Genomic DNA, 24,942 nt, shown 5'->3' on the forward strand with positions numbered 1-24,942 from the left:
TCAGGCTCCAAGCTCAGCAGGAAGTCAGCTTCTCCCTCTGTCCCCCCACCCCCACCCCGCTTGTGTTTCAGGACGTGTGGTCTCAAAATCTCTAAGAATAGCTTATATAGTCTAGTGCAGTAGAGAGAAGTGACTTCTCTAGATGTTTATACATCGTAACTCAAGGTGGTAGAACTTTTTTTTTAAGATTTTATTTATTCATGAGAGACACAGAGGGAGAAGCCGGCTCCATGCAGGGGCTCCATGCAGGGAATCCAACGTGGGACTCAATCCCCGGTCTCCAGGATCAAACCCTGGGCTGAGCGGCGCTAAACCGCTAAGCCACGGGGACTGCCCAGAACTTTTTCTTAACTTCCAGGCACCACCTTCAAAAGCAACATTTTATTTTAAAATGTGCCCCTCTCATCCCAAACATTTAGCATATTATTTTACATTGAGCTGTAGAACAAACATCAGGTTGAAAAGTGATGTCTACTTCCCCCCTTATTTTTAATACCTTCCTGACTCCTGTATTGGCTAAATCATAACATTAAGGTGAAAAGGCCCTTAAGGCCTCTCCTGGCACATTATAGCAAAGACTCAAATTTATTCAAAGGCTCAAGTTGTCTTTTTGCCAGAAGCCAGTCTTAAATTCCTCTAACTACTCTCTGGACGTTGATTTCTGGGTGATTAAGTACCACTGCCAGTATGGTAAATCTTAACTTCTTCTCAATTTTTAATCAAATTCATTTCTTAAATGAAAAGAATACTTTGACCATTAGTGTTATCAAGAACCTTAAAAACATCCCTTTTGATCAAATTATTATGCTAGGAATCCAAATCCGCTCCAGGAATGTGGACAAAGATTTATGTGCCAAGATTAAGCAACTAAAGTGAGACATGGAAATACCATGCTCACACCTAAAGGTGTAATGGTCAACTAATAATCCACGTAAAGGAATATTAAGCAGACACAAAATTTGACATTCAGGTCAGGTAAGGATCTGTGCATATAAATCAGTATGCCTTTTGGAGAAGGGCTAAATACTATCTAGCAAAATCTTAAGTGCATGTGAACCTTTTACCCAAGAGTTCTACTTCTGGGAATCTAGTCAACAGAACAAGTTGCACAATCAAAATAGGGTTAAAGATGTACATTGCAGACTTTGTAAAACTGGCATCAATTTAAATGTTGCAAGTGGAATTAAAATTACAATCAATAGATACTATATGGATACCAAAGAAATGTAATGCCACAAGTGTAAAACAACGCATTTTAAAAAAGCACAACTATACAGCATTACCTGGTAAAGGTCACTTTTAAAAAAGGAACCTGTAGGATTTTTTAAAACTTGTATAATTAGGACACCTGGGTGGCTCAGCAGTTGAGCGTCTGCCTTCAGCTCAGGGCGTGATCCCGTTGTCCTGGGATCGAGTCCCACGTTGGGCTCCCTGCATGGAGCCTGCTTCTCCCTCTGCCTACCTCTCTGCCTCCCTCTCTGTGTGTCTCATGAATAAACAAAATCTTAAAAAAAAAAAACCCTGTAGAATATTAAAATTAGCATTCGAAGAAATTTTCAGTGTGGACACGTTCAATCTTGCATGGAAAAACTGGGCTTGATAAATGCTCGATCTGCATACTATCAATATGTACATATTAACAGGGAGAAAAGGAAACCTACATTACTTTTTAAGGGGGGGGGGGCACAGTATTTGGTTCTAATACAAGAGCAGTGAATAATCACAGCCAAAGGGTTCAAGGGTAAAAACCTACAGTCCAAACCTTAACCCCCACCTGTCTTTGTACAGCTCACACACTTAGAACTTTATTTTCAGTGGTTGAACATATTTTGTGAAATGTGAAAATTCAAGTTTCAAAATAGCACAGCATGTCCCACCATTTAAAACTGTCTATGGATGTTTTCTCACCAACAGTGGCAGAGCTGAGTAACTTGGACAGACCCATGTACCACAAAGCCCCAAATATTTAGTTTTAGAAGGGAGAAGGGAAAAAAATGACTTTGGCCTTATTCATTCCCTTGGTTACTCATAGTCCTAATGCATCCTGCCAAAACAAGGAAAACAGTACCAAGTTCAAATCTAGTGCAACCAACCTACCCTATCTAGACTGCTTCTGACAACTCTAGAGTAGTCTATTCATGAATTTAAACCAGAATACTTTGTAAACTTGCTAGATAATAAAATTTAGTTGGGATTTACTAATCTAGATCATGGAACTTTCAAACAGGTCATTTGGTGGGTAAGAATGGATCAGAGCATGTAAAAAGGAAACCTGCTAGTTACCGTCTATAAATGAGATGAGGTTATCAATCTTTTCTTTAATTAGCACCACAAAATGTACTCCTAAATGACGAAAATTCATTTGTAGGGGCGCCTGGGTGCTCAATTGGTTAACCGTATGCCTTGGTCTCAGGTCATGATGGCAAGGGTCCTGGAATCTGGACCCACATCGCATTGGGCAACTTGATCAGCAGGGGGTCTGGTTCTCCCTCTTTGTCTGCTCCTACACCTGCTTATTCTCTTTCTCAGATAAATAAAAATCTTTAAAAAGAGCTTTCAATTGTTGCTCTGCTGCAAGACAATAAGCAAGGTCGAGATAGACAATTATTACTTTGCTTCTACAACCACATCAGAAACTGAAACAATTATATCAAGTCAGTAGAGGGTTGCTTGGCTGTGTAGCAAGTTTACATTCACACCTGAAATGCCAAAACAGGCACAGATGAAATGAGACCTGCTGAAGGATGGCGAAGAGGGGGGAGAGAGGACAGGAACGGAACTCTTCATGCGGAATGCTGCACTTAACAGCATTGTTGTTGCCCAACTCCTAGTTTTGTAGCCAATGGGAACTTCACCCAATTTGTAACAAAGCTGTAGCAAAGCTAACTCCTGGAACAATCCTCCCAATTTCCAACATCAATGAGAAATGGAAATTAACACGGGCATACAGTTAAGGAAACAAGTATCACCAAGCTGGGTGGAAGATTACAGATTTTTATTCTTTGTATTTCTTTCAAGTTATTACATTCAACATGTTTTGCTTTTGTGATCATCAAATCATTTAAAAAATAAACCCCTGAAATAATTCCTTAAACTAAGCAGCATGCTAAACAGCTAAATGAAATGTTACCCCCAGCCCAAAAATACATTATTCCAATGAGATATTACACTTTTCTTAAATCTACTGATGAATTAGCTGCCCTATAATCATGGCAATTTTGTTTTGTTTTTTGTTTTTTGTTTTGTTTTTTGGCCAGCTTTTCCAGATAAGGCTACTTCGTTAAAACCTTTGCTACAAACAACTAACAAAAACTGATATGGTGAAAATAGCCAAAAAAGATTCCTGAACCATCAAATAGAAAAATAAAGCCAATTTCTATCATTCTTACAACACCACTAGTTACATCTCACTAACACTGTGTTTATGGCGTCTTGCAGGATACTAGATTTCCTCCTTGAACTGTGCTAAACCATAGCACCTGTGGCTTGTTTACATACCGATTTGTATTTAAGCTCATTTTTAAATGCTTCTGAAATTTTGTATTAAAGTATATTCTTGGTCTAGAGCAGGGTTTAAGTTCTACACATTTCAGATCTAAGATCTTACTAGGCAGGACCAAGAGAAAATACTGTGGGAACAAATCAAAACAGTAGACTACAAAACAGAAAATCAAATGAACAACATAAAGCTCCTGTCAGTGCCTCAGGATTTCAGAAAAGCTAACAGGCTGAACACATTTTCAAGAAGCCACTTACACATTCAGATTCTTTTCCTCTCCCCCAGGGCTTTTTTGCACCTGCTGTTCCTCCGGCTTGGAGGTGTTCATCAGGCTTGAATCCAGAAAAGCAGCCATTTCCAAATACTTCCCTCCCTTCTCCAGGACAGAGCTGAAACTGCAGTTTGTCTGCGCCCCTCCCCCACTAGAAGGTCCGCAGGAAAGGCTAATCTCATTCACCTGGTCATCCCCAAGTGGTACAGTGTTGGGTACATAGAATACTTTCATTTGTCAAATTGTTTCCTTAAGCTTAGGGGTTATAAAATTAAAAGCTGATAAGGGAAGAGGGACTACATAAAGCAGCATGTGGACTGGAAGAGAACTCTAGCCACCTGGAGAGTCCCTGAACGAGGAGAGGGTGACAAGCTCTTATTTGGCCCCTGCGACCCAGCTCCTCCCAGAAGGTGCTATGCACTAAGGCTGGTCATGCCTGCAGTTGCCAGGTCTTCAGATGATTTAAGTTACCAGAATTCTGGAATTTTCTTCAAGTGAATCTCCTGGTTTTTAAAAATGTTGGCACTGAATTCAAAATGTTTTAACCAAACCACACTGTGTGGACCAAAGAAAATGGGCCCAAAAGCCAAAGGTCGCTGCCAGTTTTTGAAATCTACCCTGGACTCTCCCAGAGCCCCTTTACTCCTAAGCAAGTTCAGTCAACAAACTGGCCCACCGGTAGAGAAAGTCTTATCAAAACAATGAGGGCTCTTAACAAACTTAGAAAGGAAAAACCAGGATGCCAAAAAATCAGGAATTCACGTATTTGAAACAAAAACAGTTATTCCATTTTAGTACTTCTAGAACTCAAATTCAGTAGACATCAGAGTCTTACTCTAGACATTTTTGTGGTACAGTGGATTTAAATCTGGAATTTTAGGACTTAGAATACTAAGTGATCATCACAGGTAGTGCCACCTGCACTGAATAAAGCTGATCTCTACTGAACTGCTTGAGCGTTCATTTGGGCCCCAGAGTGCAACTCAATTCCCTTGGTTACAAGACACCCTCTACAGCACAAGAATTGTTATAAATAACAACTGCTCTTAAGAGCTTTAAATTTACAACATTAAGGTTATGAACAATTTTATTCTGAATTAAACTAACATTTGTTTCCAAGCAATGCATTTATTTGGAAGGATACCAGTTACCAGTCATCAAAAACTTTCATATGTTGAAAATGTAATTTAATAGATAATTCTTCATCTTACATAGGAGCACAATAAAATAATATACCACATTCTGAAGGAACTCCAGAAGTTATGAGAATCAAGAGTGGGGTAAATTCCGATGGGCTACAATATCCATTACCTTAAACTGCAAGAGACAAAAATTCCAACCCGCAGGTTAACACGTACATCCTTATGACTGGCTACACCGATGACTTACAATGACAAGGACCAGGAATTCGATATGGAGAAGGCGGGGAAAGAACAGTTTTTTGAGGGGAGCAACTCTCTCAATGCAGAAAAAATTACTATCAAACAATAGGAGCTCCCCTAGCAAATACTGAAGGATGAAAGTAAGAATCACTAACTGAGGATTTGATGCTCTCAGAGGAAGAAACCTTACAGATGACACTGACGTAAACTGGTTGCTTGAGATCTTGCCCCTCAGATCTATAAGGAATGCCTCAGCAAACCTCGAATGATTATCACATTGGTATTTCCTAAGAGCATGCACCAGTGGTTACACATGAAGTTTTCAGACAAGAACTAAGAAAAAGGTCATATCCCAAATGCCAGACACAAACAAATGTGGCACAACATGTAAGTCCTACACAAAGTCGGTCACAACTGCTGCTTTACTGTGACTCCCCTGTACAGTAAGTTTCAAAGATCATGGCAAGATACCAATGATCATCTAACTAATCAGACAACACAAACATATTTATTCAAAATTTTAGGAGGTAAAAAAAATAGCAGATACCGATGCTTTACGCATGCTCAGGGCCCACTTATAAATACTCCATTCAGTGATATCCTAACACAAGTTTGCATCAGTGGAAAAAAAACTGGCAAAATCCACCTCTTGCCATTCAACATGTCAGATGGTGAAGACCAAAACAGAATGTTCCATCAGTTTTAATTTTTAAATACGATTGTCACATTGGGAAAATGAAATAAACACAGTAAAATAAACTGTACAAAGGCAAAGTAGAATAACAAAAAATATTTTACTAAAACATAAGATTTACAGAAGTTTCCAGACAAGCCATACAAAATGGTCACAAGCTTTTTCTTGAAGGAAGGATTCTACACTTGACAGCAAAGTCACAATGTTATTAGTGAGGGCTGTGATGTTTGTTTAATGTTCCCATTTTGGTTCAAACAATCAAGCTTGTCCATCTACAGCGTCTAAATAAAGTTAGACTTGGCTAGAGAGCATATTCTAAAGAACTGGTTAGCTGCTTTTAACCGATGCAATTAGATCACCATAAAAAGGGGGAAAGGAGCCCATAGAATTAAAATAAAACTACCTCTCCCCCTCAAAAATAATAATAAAGAAAAACACCCACACCCCTGCAGCTAACCCTGACAACTACCTTCATTCACAGTGCTTTATACTTAAACCATGATGGGGGAAATGAATAAAAGCAGAAGAGGGGCCACTGCTTTTAAACGTTTCACAACAATCCAGATGGTACTTCTAGCCTCTGCTCATGCTTTACAACAGTGAATCAGGACAAGACATAGATTTGCTAATGTGCATTTAATCACCAAAGGACTGAAGATGTCTGGGCTTTTATTCTGTAATGTTTCTAAGACTGTGTCCATTAAATGCAAACAAAAAAGGAAGAAGTCTTGGCAGAACAGGAGAAGTGATGCACACTTGATGATCAGATCGGTTTTAAATATTATTCATGGCATATAGCCTAGTCCATGCTCTAGCTGTAGACAAAAACAAACGTGCAATTATTATTTCACTTAGTTCAATGTTACTTTCTAAACTCTATAAAAATAAAGCAGTATTATGTTAAATTCATGCCATTTTCTATCATCTGAATCAGACAAAAAGACTGTGTATATCTAATTACCAAAACACTACAATGTAATCCAGAAGTTCTACAAAATTCAGGATGAAGAGAGTTATCTTTTGCCTCCATTTCTAGATATGCTCTCCACTAATTTTGTTAAACTCTGTAACAGGAAGAAGCAAGCTTACTGATTTCAAATTCCCTAGCTATAAACTGACATAGTTTTATTAATCAGATGAATTACAAAAGCAGCTCAAAAGAGTTTAAAAGTTTTCCATTATCTTTATGTACTGCTAGATGAATGGTACACACTCAGTATTTGATAAACCAGGTATAGGTTACACAAGAGTTGAAGAGCTCCCAATTATAGGTTGCCTTTACATTTGGGGGGTCACAAAGGCCCTAAGATAGAGCTTAAATATCTGTTGTTAAGAGGTTCTACATACTAGAAGTGGATGACTTATCCCCCTTAATGTATTTTTTGTTTTTTGTTAAGACTCTAAAATAAGTTTTTTAAAAAGTAGTATATATTTGTTTTAAAAAGTAGAAGTGGTGCAAAGGAGAATGGATATTAAATACCTGTTTCTATGGCTTGGGCTTCGTTGGTCTTCCACTGCTCCGCTACATCATTTGCTAACGGATCATCTGGATTGGGAGCACTTAACAAAGCCTGGATCGATAGCAGAACTGTGCGGATCTGCAGTGCTGGGGACCACTTATCTATGAAGGCAACAGGCCCAGAATGATCAAGCATGAAACAACAGCCCCAGAACTACTGCATTTCATTCCCACAGATTTCTGTGGTCTTTATATAAGGCAAGTTTTCAATGTTCAGATTCTCAATATGGAATGTTACGAAAAAAAGGAGAAATCTTAATAACATATTGATAAAGGTAACACTTACCTTTCAAAATATCTAAACATATTCTTCCCAACTTGTCTACATTAGGATGATAAATTTTGGTCATGAAACGTACTTTAGGGGCTGCCATTGGGTATTCTTCTGGAAGGAATAGTTCAAGTTTAAAAGTCCCTCCCTCAAAGGGGGAATCCTGGGGGCCAGCAATGACCACATGAAAATAACGGGCGTTGCTCTCATCTGGTTCTGCTTTAATGCCAGGAACCGGTTCTGCCAGCAAACGCTGGGTTTCCTATAACAGAAAAACATAATACATTTATGAAACATACGTTACTTTGCTAAACATCAAGTTAAAAATTAAGTTCACTTCTTGGAATTGGACTTAACAGAACATCTCCAATCTCCCCAAGGGTTTTTGTTTTATAAAACTCGAAGTTCAAAGAAAAGACTACTTAAATAATCCCAGTCACCTGAATGCAACTGCAAGTGAATACTGATGACATATACACTGCAGCTACAAACGTCTGAAAATATGTTGATAATAAAAATTAGACTAATGAAACCGATTTTATACTAAGAGAAGTGAAGAAGAGTGGTAAGGAGGAGACAGAGAGAGAAGAGAAAAAAAGAAAATAACATATCTGGAACTACCAAAACCAAGCTGTTTAAAAAATAAAATTAGGGGCACGTAGCTGGCTCAGTCAGCAGAGCATGAAATTCTTGGTCTTGGGGTTATGAATTCGAGCTCCATGTTGGGTGTGACGATTACTTAAAAATGAAATATTTTAATTATTTTTAAAAAGTAAAATTAGTTCTAAAAAGTTACTGAAAATCTTTCCTCTGAAAAACAGAAGAGAGAATGTAGGGGGGCCAATTGCCTGGGCACCTAAACAGGGCTAGAGAAATATATACAACCTGGACCCTTATCTGCTTCCCAACAACCATTAGTTCTCTTTTCAATCTTTCTCCTTTCTCTCTTCAAACCTCCAGTATCTCTATCCTCACCTTCACTTTTGGCTGATGACTGCTTTCTATTTCACAAGAAAACAGACACTTCCTTAAATTTCCCACTGTAGCACCTGTATACCCACCTTCAACGGTGTGCCCATGTGCTTTGCCTGTCGTCCTGTGGATGAAATGGTTGTCACTCTTGGCTAAGACTGATCTCTCCTCCAAAACACTGGATCTTATCTTCTTCTCACCTATTCAAGCATCTTTTCTCTCCTGAGTCATCAGTTCCCCTTCTTCACTGGATCTTTCCCCAAACTCTACTAACTTGCTTTAATTTCTCCCCATAAAAGCAAAAAATAATCTTGACCTTACTCTTCCCCCACCCTCCACCAACAAAAGCTCCAATGCTTTGCTGCTCTTTAAAAGTTACCTCTATTTGCTTGTCTCCAATTTTTGTCCTCCCCTATCTTGAACACAACTCTCCAATCCGGGTATAGCCATTAACCTGCCTGTTGAGGTCACAAGTGATTCCCACACAGTTAAATCAAATAGTCAATGCTTAATCTTCATCTTATTTGACCTAAATGTAACATCTTACCCAGTTGGTCTGCCCTCCTCCTTGCAAAACATCACCCAGCTTCCTGTAGCCAAGCTCTCTTGTCTCCTGACTCTTCCTACTTGTCTGGCTGCAACCTCCTTGCTGGTTCCTCCCTGACTCCCCAACACTGAAGTGCACCAGGGCTCTGTCCTAGGGCTTCTCTATCTATACGCTTCATAGTGATCCCATATTGTCCAATGAATCTAAATATTAAATGCACCCTGTATATGACCATCTCCCCAAATTCATATCCAGCACAGATCTTACCCCTGGATCATGCCTCTTCTATCCATAATGACCTGTTCAACAGCTCCTCTTGAGCGTCTAATAAGCATCCCAAACTTAGCATGACTTTCCTCACCCTCAACCTGTTCTTCCTTCAAAGCCTTCTTCATATCAGTTAACCATAAATCCATCCTTCCAACTGATCAAATCTTTTCCTTCATATCCCACCACATCTAACCTGATCGGCATATTTTGTTGGCTTGAATTTCAAAATCTGTTGGACTGCCTTCTTACCCCCTGCGGCTCCACTTCTCATCCAAGCCACCATCAGCTCTCAGCTGGCATACTGCAGTAGCCTCACTTTTGTTCTTCCTGCTTCTGACCTCATTCCCTAGCCCCCCTCCCCCTTAGGTCTGTGTTTCACGGACCTTTCAAAGTCCTTATAATGGCCCCCCAAGAAAAGGCTTTATATGATTCCCTCACTCTAGCTACTTTTATCACATCTTTAGCTATATTTCCCCCAACCTACTCCCATCGTGGCACTTTGCTCTAGCCAGATTAGCTGCTTTGTAATTTTCCAACCTGCCAGGCATACTCCTCCCTCAAAGGCTTTGCTCTTGCTTTTTTCCCCCTGAAATTTCTATCTGGTTTGCCCCCTCAGAACTCCTAAGATCTTCATTCAAATGTGTTTTCTCTGCAAGGCCTCCATAATGGAAACAAAAGCCCATTCCACCCTATCCCACACTGTCCCTATTCCTGTTCCCCAACTTTATCTCCATAGCGCTACAAACATATTACATATCTCACTTATTTTGTTCAGAATGGAAGTGCCATAAAAGGAGATTTGTAACTGTTTTATTTACTGCTATATCCTCAGCATTTGGAACCCTGCCCGGCACCACAGATGTTCAATAAATACTTGCTGAATTATGAATCTATTTGATGTTACAAACAAGTAATAAACTATCAGAATCGCATCTTTAACATTAAAGCAGTGTTATTCAAAGCAGGATGTGCACATCACAGGAGGAAGACAAAAGGATCCATTCAGGCATGGGAAGAAATAATCTAATTTCTATTTATAAACTTATTTTTAGCCCAAAATAGTTAACATACAATAAAAGAAACTGACAATACCATGTGTAATTTTATATATTAGTAATATACTTCTATGAATAGGCATGTGCAGTCGAAGTTTTAGAACACTGCTATATCTAAAGTTTTAGATATGAAAAACAATGTATAAGAATATTGTATTTACACTGCCTTCACTTAAGAAAAAACATACACCTTATACACCATTTCATTCTACAGTGTACAGGGCACATACTAAAAGAGATTTCCCTGTTATATACTGAAATAATCATAAGATGCAGATAAAAAATTAAACCCTTTCCCAAACTGTGTTAAACCCATAGCCATTTAAAGAAATATCTTCAGTACTTTAATTAGAGGCCAGTTTTTTTTTTCTTTTTGCTTTGGTTTAATCATGGCAATGCAAGGGAAAATGAGAAACTGAGCTGCTGTAAACTACTTTCAGCTAAATATTCTTTGGGTTCAAAGTAACACATTTTCAGAGCATTAAAAATCTCAAGAGGAGGGGCGCCTGGGTGGCTCAATCACTTAAGCATCTGCCTTTAGCTCAGGTCATGATCCCAGGGTCCAGGGTTCACACCCGGCATTGGGTTCCCTGCTCAGTGGGGAATCTGCTTTGCCCTCTCCCTCTGCCTCCCTCCCCACCCTCATATTCTCTTGCTCTCTCCCTCTCTCAAGTAAATAAAGTCTTTAAAAAAAAAAATCTCAAGAGGCAGTAATGAAGCCTCTCACTGTGGGAAGTCCTTCAACATGGAATTAGAAAAAAAAACAGCTGGCCTTCACTTTTAGCAAAAAAATAAAGATAATAAAAATATTAAGGATGAACAATAAGAATAAAAGAATAAGAAAAAAAAAAACTGGATGGTACAATTCCTTGAATTCTGACCTCTCCTCATCTCCATCCTCCTATTGTTTTTGCCCCAGGTCTTAATATTTTTAGAAATCCATTAGGAGGGAGACTGGGGAAAAAAAGGCTGGGGTCTAGGAACCCCAAAACCCCACTCCCTGGTTACACAAAGTAGTAGCAGCTCTATACAAAACTATAAAAAGCTGCCAGAAGGGTTTCCAAGATCAGATCCCAAAATAGCCTCAAAATCACTTAGAACACATTGTCAGATTTGTCAGATTTAGCATTCCTTCCTCATCTTCAGTTCCCCCTCAAAATAAGAGTCTTTCTAAAAATTGTGTATCTTAAACATATCACATGGCCTAATCAATTGTAAGATCTAATCAGAACACATTCTAGAATAAGCTTTTAGGTGTGGAAAACCTTTTGAAATAGTTTTCATATGTTCTCAAGTTCTCATGGATTTTGATATAATAAACAGATGCATCATTATTTGACTACATGGCACTGACTTCCCAAACAAACCCACAGCATAAATCATGGGAGGAAAAATGAATAAAAACCAAACCAAATGGAACAAGTCTCATCCACAGAAGCTGAAGTCAATTTTTTTCCCGAAAAAGGCAAAAGTGGATAGGAAATAAAATCCTTCCTGCTATTACTCACACATGGTTAAGTATGAAACACCTTCTAGTTTTGTATTATCCTCTGGTAGAAAAACAGCGAAGTACAGTGGGGTTTCATCAAGTCTAGAAGTTACGGGTTCAAATTCCTACTGCATTGCTAACTTAACCATTACTTTGAGCAAATAATTTACACTGCTCTGAGCCTCAGCTGACTTATCTATATCATAATTAAGATTACCTCTCATGCAGAGTTGCTTTGAAGATCAAAAGAGATACTATAAAGACTTAACAAATAAGATCACATAAGAAGGTAGCAGCCACATACAACCAACTCAAAAAGAATGTAAGAACAAAGCACAATAACAAACTTTAAGATTAAATAGCAGTTTGTTTAAAAAAAAAACAGAATAACCGTTTGTTGCATTATGATCCTACTTGTTTAAATACTTTTAAAAGGAATTAAATAACATCAAATTGACCTACTCATCAATAGATCTACTGGGACTTGAAGAGCAAATTCCAGGATTATACCACAGTAAACTGTAGCCTTTGACTGTCGACTAAATTCCATTAACTAGGTCTTGTCCCATTTTAAAGTTCAATAACAACTTATGGTCACTATTAAGCAATCTAAGTTTTATTATACATTTTTTAAGGCAATGACTGAATTATGAACAGTAAAATTTTAGATAATAAATAGTATTCTTACAGAGTGGAGTGGCAGGGGCACCGGGGTGGCTCAGTTAGTTGAGCATCTTGATTTGGGCTCAAGTAAAGTCATGATCTCAGGGTCCTGAGATCTAGCCCCAGGTGGGGGCTCCACACTCAGCAGGGAATCTGCTTGAGAGTCTAGGCTCCCCCCCCGGCCCCTCCCCCCTTCTAAGAAAGAGAGAGGCAATATGAGAAAAGTTGATCCAGTTAGTAACTTTTTTTTTTTCAATTAGTAACTTTCTATATATACTTCCAACATATATCTACAGCAATTAGGATTTTCCCCATTTAGAATATTCTCTGGCAGCACCTAGGTGGCACAGTTAAGCAGTTAAGTGTATTCTCTGAAACACAAAAATGCAATGTATTACTAATAATGTTAATTGTGGATCTTTTAGATCATCTCACCCAAGAGCCATCTGACCATACTTGAAAACACTATCAATTTTGTTATCACAATCAGTCTTATCAAACTGAGAGATGCCTCAATGATGCTTACTCCATGTCTACTCCAATCTCTCTTAACTACATCTACAAGCAGTTCTAAAATATTAACAAACAGAGGCTCCTTTTTGGGGATTAGCGATACAGCAAAAGCCAAGTTTTCGATTGTAAACTACTTAAGGTCATCTACAACTTCATCATCTACAGTAAGTGGGCATTCAAAAAAAATTTTTTACCGTTTTTTGAGTGTTATGTCCCTATCATTTTATCCATGAGCCATGTGATTTTTACTGCACAATTCTGGTTAACACAATGAATTTTAGGAACACATAGATCTCATTATAACAGAACTGACTGTATTTATTCTGGCTGGGATTAGAAACAGAGACAAAACTGTGCTTAATTTCCCCACTACACATCCTTACAAAATCAGAAGTTCAGATAGAGGTGTGTACAGCATTTGATAAAAATGGGTGATGAATGTTTCTCTACAGCAGTGCTGCCCAACAGAAATATGAGCTGCAAATATATTAAATTTTCTGCTAGTCACATTAAAAAGTAAATAGTTAAAATATTTTATTTAATATATTCAAATAGCATCATTTCAACATGTAATCAATATAGAAATTAATATTTCATCTTTTTTATCCAAAATCTTCAAAATCCAGTAATTTATAGTTATAATGTATCAATTTCAATAGCATCATTTCAACATGTAATCAATATAGAAATTAATACTTCATAATCTTTTTTCATCCAAAATCTTCAAAATCCAGTAATTTATACTTATAATGTATCAATTTAAACTAGCCACACCTCAACTGCTCAATAGCCACCTGGGGCTAGTAGCTACCATACAGGACAGTGAAACACAATCCTGTTATACTGTTACTCATAGATTATTAAAATAATTTGTTTCCTATAGTAAAATCTGGTAGAGAAACTTAAAAGTATCACCTTTTTCCCCTCAAAAAATTCTATACAAACAGTAATGTTACAACATCTGAATCACTAATAACAGGAATGTGGGTGCTACTGTTTGTTCCCGTCACAAGATTATGTCTGAAAATAATGATTTGTAGCAATTTCAAAAAAAACATAGTACAGGGATCCCTGGGTGGTGCAGCAGTTTGGCGCCTGCCTTTGGCCCGGGGCGCGATCCTGGAGACCCGGGATCGAATCCCACATCAGGCTCCCGGTGCATGGAGCCTGCTTCTCCCTCTGCCTGTGTCTCTGCCTCTCTCTCTCTCTCTCTGTGTGTGACTATCATAAATAAATAAAAATTAAAAAAAAAAAAAACATAGTACAGACAGAAATTACTTAAAACAAGGCAACTATATGAAGAAATAAGGGTTAATCCTTTAAGAATCATTTTAATTTTTTTACAGTCCACACTACCCCCTAGTGGACAAAAGACATCACTTATTTCAACCCCTTTTCCTTTGCAAATGGCTCATAAATTATCTTACCCTAATTCACTAAATTTTTTTTAAATGTTTATCCTAAAGTCAGATGAGAATAACAATTCAAGGCATATCCTCCACCTTCTTCTTTTTCTCCCTCTACTGCCACACACATAAACCTCACAATGTCCTTATCTGAAAAGAAGGAAAAATGGAAGAAGCTGTTTCAAACACTTAGGTACCAAGGATTAATAAACCCTGGGACGCCTGGGTGGCTCAGCAGTTGAGCCTCTCTGCCTTCGGCTCAGGGTGTGATCCTGGAGTCCTGGGATCAAGTCCCAAGTTGGGCTCCCTGCATGGAGCCTGCTTCTTCCTCTGCCTATGTCTCTGTCTCCCTCATGAATAAATAAATGAAATCTTTAAAAAAGGTGTGGGGGACTAATAAATCTTAAGATTTTAGACCAAGGTATCCCTTTAATGAAAAGCTTTATTTCTAGTTGGACTGACAAGCAGCAAGAAAGTACAGCTGACCCATGAACAACACAGGAGGTAGGGGCACCAACACCCTGCACAGTTGAAAATCTAAGCATAACTTTTGATCCCCCCCCCAAAACTTACTTACTAATAGCCTACTGCTGACCAGAAGCCTTACCTATAAGGCAATTAACACATTTTTTATTTGTATTATATACCGTATTCTTACAATAAAGTAAGCTAAAGAACATGTTTTAAAAAAATCATAAGGAAGAGAAAGTACATTTAATACTACTGTACTGAATTTATCAAAAACAAAAAAAAATCCACGTACAAGTGGACTCGTGTAAGTGTATCCATGCAGTTCAAAGGCGTGTTCTCTTAGGGTCAACTGTACTCTGTATTCCACTTTGAGTAATAACATCCAAGAGATGGAGTAGAATGACCTGGGCTAGAAATCTGTTTTTTTTCCTCTCAACCCAAGACCAAATCAGTACTTCCACTAAGTTCAGTGAAAAGAAAAAGAAACTTGGAAGCCAGAAGGACTTCTGAAAAGCTAAGTATATTCAATCAACTTGTTTCTCAGGTCTGAATTAGTCTGGAAGCATCTCCCCTATACTTCCACAGTTTCCTGGGCATTACCACTACTCAATACAGCTAGGACAATAACTATTTGAAGATGCAAACTCCAGCTAGCATATAGTGGTGATCAAGTGCTAAACACATGCTTGTTCAAAGAATAAATGTATCCATGCTTAGGCACCACACAGAGCTGATATGCATTACTATACTTAACTGTGTTAGTGGGTAACTTCCACCCAGGAACAGCATTTAAAATTATTCCAATCACTGACAACAGACAAAAATCTGAAAATCGTACTAATAACAAAGCGTGCCACCAACAAGGAAAACCATTAGGCTGAATTCCTTGTCTACCACCCGCCCCCCCCCGATTCTTCAGTTCCACCAAACACATCAGGTTGTACTATAGTCTGTGCCCCCAACCCCACCCCCACACTACTCTTAAATTCCATAAGGGCAGGAACTCTGCAATTCTCAAGCACTGAGCTCAGATATGCAGAGAATCAGTAAAAAATCAAAAAATAACTGTGCCAAACAGTGACTCTACATGTATTATTAACTCACTTAATCTTCATACCCGTTTTACAAATGAGGGAAATGAGAAACTCAGAGTGACCACTTATAACCAAAGCTAGCAAGTGGCAGAGCCAAGATTGAAATCCAGGTAACTGGACTCAGTTTGGCTTCAAAGCCTGATTTCTTAATTTCAATGTTATCTACAAAGACAATTAACAATATGAACAGTACATCTCAAATGTTTGGCAGGACTGTAAATAGCACAGAAGTTAAGGAAGTTCTCTTTTCAGTCCTTCATAATCATGAAGAAGTGCTTCATTAAAGAGGTAATTTAAGCCACAATATCACTTTTTTTCTTTTCATCCTTTGGGACTGGCAATTGAAGAAGAATACAGTCTTAGCCACATAAATGAAGTAGAAAAAACTACGCTTTGCTTGACAGAAAAATTGGTATATGCCATTTTGACCTGGAATTACCTATTATATGGTAAGCTACTGTGTCTATTTCTGATATTACATGAAACCACTATGCTCTGAAATGGTGACTGTGAAATATGAATTTACTAACAATTGTTTATTTTGTACATGACATTGTCATGTCAACTAATTCACAGGAAGAATAAAATACAGTACACCTTTGTCTCCTAAGAATTTATTTCACTGTGGGTATAAAATAGACATAAAAGCCAGTTTTTGAAAGATGCATTTTCGAATGGGGTATATGTCAAGGTTTGTTTTTTGGGTTTTGTTTTTTTTTTTTATGTCAAGGTTTTTAAAGAAGGTACAGGTGTGATTAGGGATACTAATTACATGAACAACAGGAATAGACTGGGAGCACATTATGTTCTTGGTTATTCTAAAGACATTTTAGAAGTTTTCTGGAAAGATATACATCTCCATCTTTTTCCTGTTTTTTGAAAGATTTCTAAATATCGGTATCACAGTAAAGACAATGAAAAATACTCCATCATAAAACATTCATGAAATTCTTGATGGTAAAAATATCCTTTGAATACCCAGCACTGTAATTTGTAGATTCATGAAAGTGAACATCTCCATTTTTTCCTTGGCTTCTGATTTCATAGACAATATAAACACTCCACTGCCTGGACTTTCTCTAGCACCGGCTCAAAAATTTAAAATATTCCTTTAATGATCTGAATAACATAACCAACCGTCCTTTTTTTTTTTTTTTTTTTTCCATCCTTCTGACTTAATGAATTCTGTGACTTAGGAATGATGTCTTAGAACTCTGAATAAAGAGACAATCTAGGGACGCCCAACTGGCTCAGTGGTTGAGCCTTCAGCCCAGGGTGTGATCCTGGAGTCCCAGGATCAAATCCCACATTGGGCTCCCTGCTGGGAGCCTGCTTCTCTCTCTGCCTGTGTCCCTGCCTCTCTCTGTCTCTCACGAATAAATAAATAAAATCTTAAAAAAAAAAAAAAAAGAGAGAGAGAGAGACAATCTAGCTTACAGTAACACTTCATTGAGATTGCCTGCTGTTACAAGGTCCTTAAAGTACCATTAACAAATTCATCAAAAAGCTTTTTAAAAACTTGCGTATCTTAAATTCTGGGAAATATACAATTTAGTAGGTGGGGGAGGAAAGGTCTTCTGTATTCATATTGAATGAAAATAGGCAATTTTTTAAAATGCCTGTTTCTGTATAATGAAAACTAAAATTATGAGTGATGCATTAGCAAAAACCACTGAACTTGTACTTAAAACAGCATTTAAGTTAGAATTAATCTAGACTGTAGGTTTCTTTCATAAAATTTCAACTAGGTGAAGTTGATAATCCATTTTAAGGCCTTGATATGTGTAATTTCAGCCATCTGTCTACACATTTGCCTACTATTAACCAATAGTAAAGTTTCCTCATTCATTCATATCTTCCCTCTCTCTCCTTAGTGTAATGTTGGAATTCGGAGCTTAAGAATGTCAAGGTTTGAAGTAATTGTTAGAAAATAGAAAAAGTTATCTACAGTCACACAGGATTATGCCTAGCAGCATAAGAAAAATGAGGTTCATAGTGGATGTTCGTCATTCCTTTATACTACCTGACAGGCAGACAGCCTTGTTGGGGAATAATGCCTCCCTCAACAGAAGCTTTAGTCTTAGAAAATTTCCTAACTTTCTACTGAGCATGTGAGACCTAGGCTAAATCAAAACCTGTATATACATCAAAGCTAAAATACAGAAGATCCATTATGGAGATAATAGCAATAGTTACCTCCAGACTACCACGGGAGAGGTTCTAGTACACAGCATCTCGTCTCCACCATGATGTGATTCTGAGCCTAATGTCTTTGGCACCCCTGAAGATTATGTGAGGTATCTAATAACTCAATAAATACTATTTCTACTTAAACTAGCCAAAGTTGACCTCCATTGCTTGCTAAAAATACAAAGGCTAAACTAGATAAAGAAGAAAGTGAAGAAAAAGTAAGAGTTAACAGACTAGGAGTTGGGGAGATGAAGAGGTTAAGAAGCTAAATATCTCTTTGGGATAAAATGAGGTCAAAGGAGAACATCAAAGTTGGCTAACCCCTTTATCAAAGAACTTCTATATAGTTGAACAGTCTTTAAAGAGGAAATTGATTTCACATTAAGAGAACTAACTTCAAATATATGGCCTGATATACCTACCAGGGAAAAAACTTGGAGCTAAAACATCTCTAATCCCAATTCTAACTGTATCAATTTGTTATACAACCATACACACTCATTTAACCTACCTAATCTTAAAATTTAGTCCCTTGAATATTTCAAAGGTTCTCTCTAGCACTAAATTGACTGAACATTTTATTATTGGAATGGGTTAAATCTTACTGTTATATGCTCCCTTCTACTAGAAGGTCCCCTTTTATAATTCTTTTCTTAAAAAAAAAATTGAGATAGAGCAGGGGGGAGGGGGCAGAGGGAGAGAGGTCCCAAGTAGACTCCATCCATGCCTAACATGGGGCTGAATCTCAAGACCCCAAGATCACAACCTGAGTTGAAACCAAGAGTCGGTCTCTGTCTCTCATGAATAAATAAATAAAATCTTTAAAAAGTGGGGGGAGTGGGGAGATCCCTGGGTGGCTCAGCGGTTTAGCACCTGCCTTTGGCCCAGGATGTGATCCTGGAGTCCCAGGATCGAGTCCCACATCGGGATCCCTGCATGGAGCATCCTTCTCCCTCTGCCTGTGTCTCTGCCTCTTTCTCTCTGTCTCTCATGAATAAATAAAGTCTTTAAAAAAAAAAAAAAAAAAAGAAACCAATAGTCAGGTGCTTAACCAACTGTGCCACCCAGGCACCCCTATAATGCTCTTTTAACTTTGTTATTACTGTTCACTATTCCTCCCTCCCTGTTGAAGGGAAGAAGTATTATGGACTATATCCCCAGCAACTACTCCAATGTTCAGTATCTAAAGAAAAAATTTGTTGCTAATGGTACCACCTGTTTTCCCCAAATTTTTCCCACCTGCTCATTAAAGAAAAATAGAATATCGACTTAAGTAGCTATACTCCTAATAACTAAAATCTAGTTAACATTTTAGTATGTTTATATTTATTCTGATAAAGACAACAGCTCTTAAAAGCAGTTTTAATACTTTTACATTCTTTTTAATCTACTGTGCCAGTGCACCCCACTCTCCTGGTTGTTTTACAGGTAAATTAATCAACATTCATTGCAAACTATGTGGCATAGTCACTTTTATTGGCCTACAAGCTAATGGCTACACTTGTACAACTACCATATATTACCTACTCAATCCTTGATTATAGTTACTTCAGGTTTCAAATGTGGTAATCACAACAAAATTTAAATGCTAAATGCCTGAGGTTTCCACTCATAGGAAAGGCCTATGCTTGTATTAATAGGTAAGATGGACGGAAGCAGAGCAGCTGAAATTTCAGTGATGCAAACAAAAACAAGTTATAGTTGGTCCAGATTTGCATTTTTTTAAATTTTTTTATTTATTTGTGATAGTCACACAGAGAGAGAGAGAGAGAGAGGCAGAGACACAGGCAGAGGGAGAAGCAGGCTCCATGCACCAGGAGCCCGACGTGGGATTTGATTCTGGGTCTCCAGGATCGCGCCCTGGGCCAAAGGCAGGCGCTAAACCGCTGCGCCACCCACGGATCCCCAGATTTGCATTCTCAATCCAATTGTGCCACTGACACAATTTTGTCCAAAATCCAAACCACAAGAAAAAATTATTTTTTCACACACTGCATACTAACTATGAGATAAATTAGGAAGCAATTTTGTCTCCCCCAAAATAAGCATCTTTCAGCAAGGCTGCCATAATGCACCACTCCAAGTGGGGCCCATTCACATCACAGTCTGTATGAATGGCACCCCCTGAAATTGTGCAGTGCAAAATTCCAAGTACTTTGGATTAAAGAATAAAACTTCAGTTTAGCAGCTATACAAATCAACATCATTGTCAAACTCATGGAAAATGGATTATGTGGTAATTCTAAGGAAATCAAAAGAGTAATTCCAATAAAATCAGATTATTTACCTCAAATATCCCATTTTCCTACCCACTGGTGCTAAATGGGCATTCATTGTGCTGTAAAAAAATCCATGCCCCATAAAGGTTATTCATTTTGTGTTATTCATTTATTGACACATAATTGACGAACACAAGTGTACCCACACTGAGATGATGATATTTATTCTTTCCAGATTTATAGTGAGCCAGCATCTTTGCAAAATCAGAAAACAGTAATAATATTATAAGTCTCAGTGTATTATGGCAGGCTCTCTTCTCTGCACTCTAACCCTCCCAACCACCTTAGAGCTAGATTAGTGTATTAAACAGAAAAAGGAAGATGTAGAGATCAAATGGTCTGTATAAGCTAGTACTTAGCACAGCTACAAGTCAGGCCCAGAAAAATTTCCCCACATTCTGTGCTCCTCCACGCACACAACCCAAACAGCTCCCCATTCCCAAATTCCTTTTGCCCTTCTTCAAAATTAAGTAGATCTAAGGCATTTAAGACACTGAGCATTATTTTGCCCACAAAGCAGCACTTCTACCATTTTGAAAAGTCAACTGTTTCTTGAGAGGTAAGCAACTGACAATGCTACTGACTAAAAAAGCAGTATTGTTGGGCAGTAGGGGTCGTGACCTTCTGCAGAAAGCTATCTCTTACACACTTTTCCCCCATACTGTCTGACTCCCCAGCTACATCAGTCCCTATAGGTCAAGGCCAGGGTGTAGGTTTGCAGCCTCAATACTGAGTACCACAAAGTGCCTCACATTCTACACCAGCTGAACGAACAAACAGATCTAACTACTTACTACTCAAAGAAACCCCAGAGAGGAAAGAAAAACACTGAGAAGGTAAAGGGGAATTCAAGAACTTCCAAAAAGCATAGGCCCAGGGCTTGAAAGAGCCAGACAGTGGCCATAAATGGTGGGAATATGCAGAAAAAAAAGGATTTTTTTAAAGTTTTAAGCCCAATCTTCATGAACTATTTCACACTTTTGCTCAAAAACTTTGCCCTTGCTATTTTCGTTACAAGTTGTTCACTTAAAGGGCCAACACTAAGCACCAGAGTATCGGGCTTTTGCCCCGGTAGCCTCAATAATCTAATAATCATTTTTCTCAAGTTTAATAATGATCATTTGATAATAACTAGTTGACATATTAAAGATTCAGTCTTCTACCTCAAGGTTTTTGGAAGATTTTGAAATGAAATTGCTCATGAAAACGAGATTAGAGATTTTAATATTTCACACAGTATCAATCTGGTTCGAAAGTCTTATCTTAAGAGATCCAGTAGAAGTATATAAACTACTTAGCAAATACTCTTCTGTGATTTCAGAGGACTATTTTGTCCTGTGCCACTGACCCAGAGAAGAAAATGACCCAGACAACTCAGATTTTAATGTAACTGAAATAAGCACAAATTTACATACTAAGGCAGACATATGATAGAGGATCCGTATACAATAGTCCTGGGTCACATTCACCCACTTCATGTGGGACAACCAGAGTCTTGCAACAACATAATATGAATGCTGAACTTAGGGGCTTGCTAGCAGTGTGAACTAATATATTATGTAAAACTGCACCTAAACAAAAATAACAAAATCTCAAACAAAAATTACAAAATAACAGATTTAAATGGTCCAATAGTGGTTTTCTTGAGGAAAGCAATTAGATGAGGTGGGAGACACTTCAGCTGAGTATCCTTTTGTTGAATTTTGTGACATGTCCAAGTACTATTTACTAAAATTTATTTATTTTAAATAAAATCACTCAAGGAAATTGAATAAGCATTGTAAGTAACCATATTTTGAAAGTGACAATGTCTCATTACCAAGACAACCCTTAAAACTCAGAATACAGATGCCTGGGTGGCTCAGCAGTTGAGCATCTGCCTTTGGCTCAGGGCGTGATCCTGGAGTCCCAAGATCAAGCCCACATTGGGCTCCCTGCTTGGAGCCTGCTTCTCTCTCTGCCTCTGTCTCTGCCTCTGTCTCTCATGAATAAATAAATAAAATCTTAAAAAAAAAAAAAAAACTCAGAATAGACAAAGATTTAAGAAAATGCTATTTATACTTACTGTTATGGAGAAAACTGACTCTGATATACATGGCTGGTGGGATTAGAAGCTAACCTAACCTTTAAAATTTCATGTCTTGGAATTTATCCCAAGGAAAAACTGTGAATGTGTTCAAAACCACAGCTCTGGAAATAATGATCACACCAAAGCTGATGGGAAAAAGATGTTGTAAAGGTAGTATGTAACACCAAAGAAAAATATCCTTCTACATAAGTGAAAACACACACTTCAAAACAGTACAATCTCTTGGTTAAGTGTTGTGCTGGGGTGGAATATTCCAAATCTTAACGAGATGGTGGTTTCATAGCTGTTGTGAAAACTTAAATGGTATACTTAAAATGGATGCATTACTTATATGTAAATTACGCCTTAATAAAGTTTATTTAAAAGGAAAAAAAAGTGTAGTGTAGGTCTTGAGCTTATTGAGGGCAAGAAGTGGGTCTTAATTTGGGTAGACAGGGCTCCTATTCACCTGAGCATTTGTTGATATTTAGAGGCAAGAGCTACACTGACCAGGCATTTGAGAATTTGAGCAGTGGAGCAATGCAGGAGGAAAGAACGTAGAGGAAAAACACCAAGAGCCAATGAGATGGCTTATGACCACTGGATGCTAAACTCCTAACTCACCAATAAAAATTAGTCAACTTGAAGAACACTTGCAACTACATAGTGCACTCTTTACAGAAACTGTTGAAAGGGCTGAACTGTGTGTTTGGGTTACAAAGCATATACACAATCCCAGAACCACAGACAAAGAAAACCTCAAGACCTTGAAAAATGGCCAAACCTTGGGCAGGACACTGAATTTTCAGAAGCCAATTAATTAGAAAGCTAGATAAATTTAGTTAGAATTCCAAGGTGTAGGGATGACACCCGAATTAATCCTTAAAACTAACCTGGATGTTCACACATGTTGTTTCATTTAAGCCTCAGAACCACCTCCAGAAACGTACACAAGTGGCAGAATGTGGGCTAGAAAGAAGCACACTGCAGTCAAGGGTTCTTTTATAATTCACAGCTGGAACTTGGAATCCTCAGCCTCCAGCAGTGCTTTCCATCTTATACATTCACATCAGGTGAATGACAGAGTTACAACTACAAGTAGCATATCTGAGCTAAAAACAGAAAATGTTTCTTAATTTGTTCTAATAGTATACAAAGAAGTGTCCTCAGAGCTGATGCAGTCACCCAGGATGGGGCAAGGGTACACTCCTGAGGTACCATTTGCCTGTTTGTCCCCTCTGGTATTTTCTCTCCCTACTTTTCTTCTCTAACATCCTAGCTTGAACGCATATAATTCTGGTCTGTCCTGAGATCTGAAGGTTGGTCCAAAAAAAGAGGGGGAAAGATTCAACTGATGTGGAACAAAGGCATTTCTCAATGGCATACATTGCTTACTCAAAAAAAAAAAAAAAAAAAATCTGACCAACGGTGCGTATGTGGGAGGGGAGTTGCAGCAGAGGCCCCCTTACCCTAAGCTTAATCAAAACAAAAACATTTTCTAAAAATCTCAAAATCCCTAATTCAAGCCAAATACTGTCATATCTCTAGGGGTTTCTGCTCTTCCTTGTCCATCTTCAGCTGGCCCAGAAGGTCAGGCAGCTTTCTAGCTAAAACCTCTACACTGGGAAATTTCTCTGTGTCAGACGTAAAGTAACTGTCTCTCACCTATCCTACACTTTGTGATTCTGGAGTGGGATTCTGCAAACCACATTTGTGCTTTGCCAGGGACTCAGTATTAAACTGCAGATGAGAGGTGCTAAAGAGGAACTACAAGAGGAAACTTGCCTCTTCCAGGTTTCTCGTCTATCTGGGGTGCCTGTGAGAGCCCCATCCAACCTCCTTGCAGCACGTTCATTCAATGTGCAGTTCAGCCCACACTGAGAGGACCAGTGTAATCCTCATGTCCCTCAGAAGGGTGGGACCCTCTCTGGAGGTCTGCATCCCAGTTGGGGTTCTGCATCCCAAATTCCTCAATTTTAATAATTTCAATCTTTTCTCTGTCTTCTTCCCAAACTTGGAAGGGGTAGCTGCTTCCTAGTCTACCTCCACAATACTTTAAAGCTCACTTCACCCTTTCAGCACCCAAGTTAACAACTTTATGTACATGACAGCTCCCACATGTTCATAGAACTGCCACAGTAAGGATAAGCCCAGCTGCATGCACACCACCTAGGACTACTACCCCAACCCTCCTTGCCCTCCACTCTGCAAAGGATAAAAGGACAGTTGGGAAGTAGAAGGCAGTTATGCCAGTTAAGGAAATGCCAGAGAGCTGGCAAGCATCTCAGG

The 24,942-nt window shown here is 38.3% G+C and overlaps 1 protein-coding gene across 1 annotated transcript in view; it reads right to left on the bottom strand.

The window, feature by feature from the left end:
- Nucleotides 1-5,927: 5,927 nt before the first annotated feature.
- UBE2N (ubiquitin conjugating enzyme E2 N) overlaps nt 5,928-24,942 on the bottom strand; it is a 35,432-nt gene continuing 16,417 nt past the window's right edge. Inside the window, exons 2-4 of the mRNA XM_072773071.1 lie at nt 7,652-7,898; nt 7,327-7,467; nt 5,928-6,661 (exon numbers count right to left, since the gene is read on the bottom strand). Coding sequence (XP_072629172.1) covers nt 6,621-6,661; nt 7,327-7,467; nt 7,652-7,898 — 429 coding nt within the window. The 3' untranslated portion in view covers nt 5,928-6,620. The remainder of the gene's footprint in view (nt 6,662-7,326; nt 7,468-7,651; nt 7,899-24,942) is intronic.

Source organism: Canis lupus, chromosome 13 (assembly GCF_048164855.1).
Source record: "Canis lupus baileyi chromosome 13, mCanLup2.hap1, whole genome shotgun sequence".
NCBI classification, from domain to species: Eukaryota; Metazoa; Chordata; class Mammalia; order Carnivora; family Canidae; genus Canis; species Canis lupus.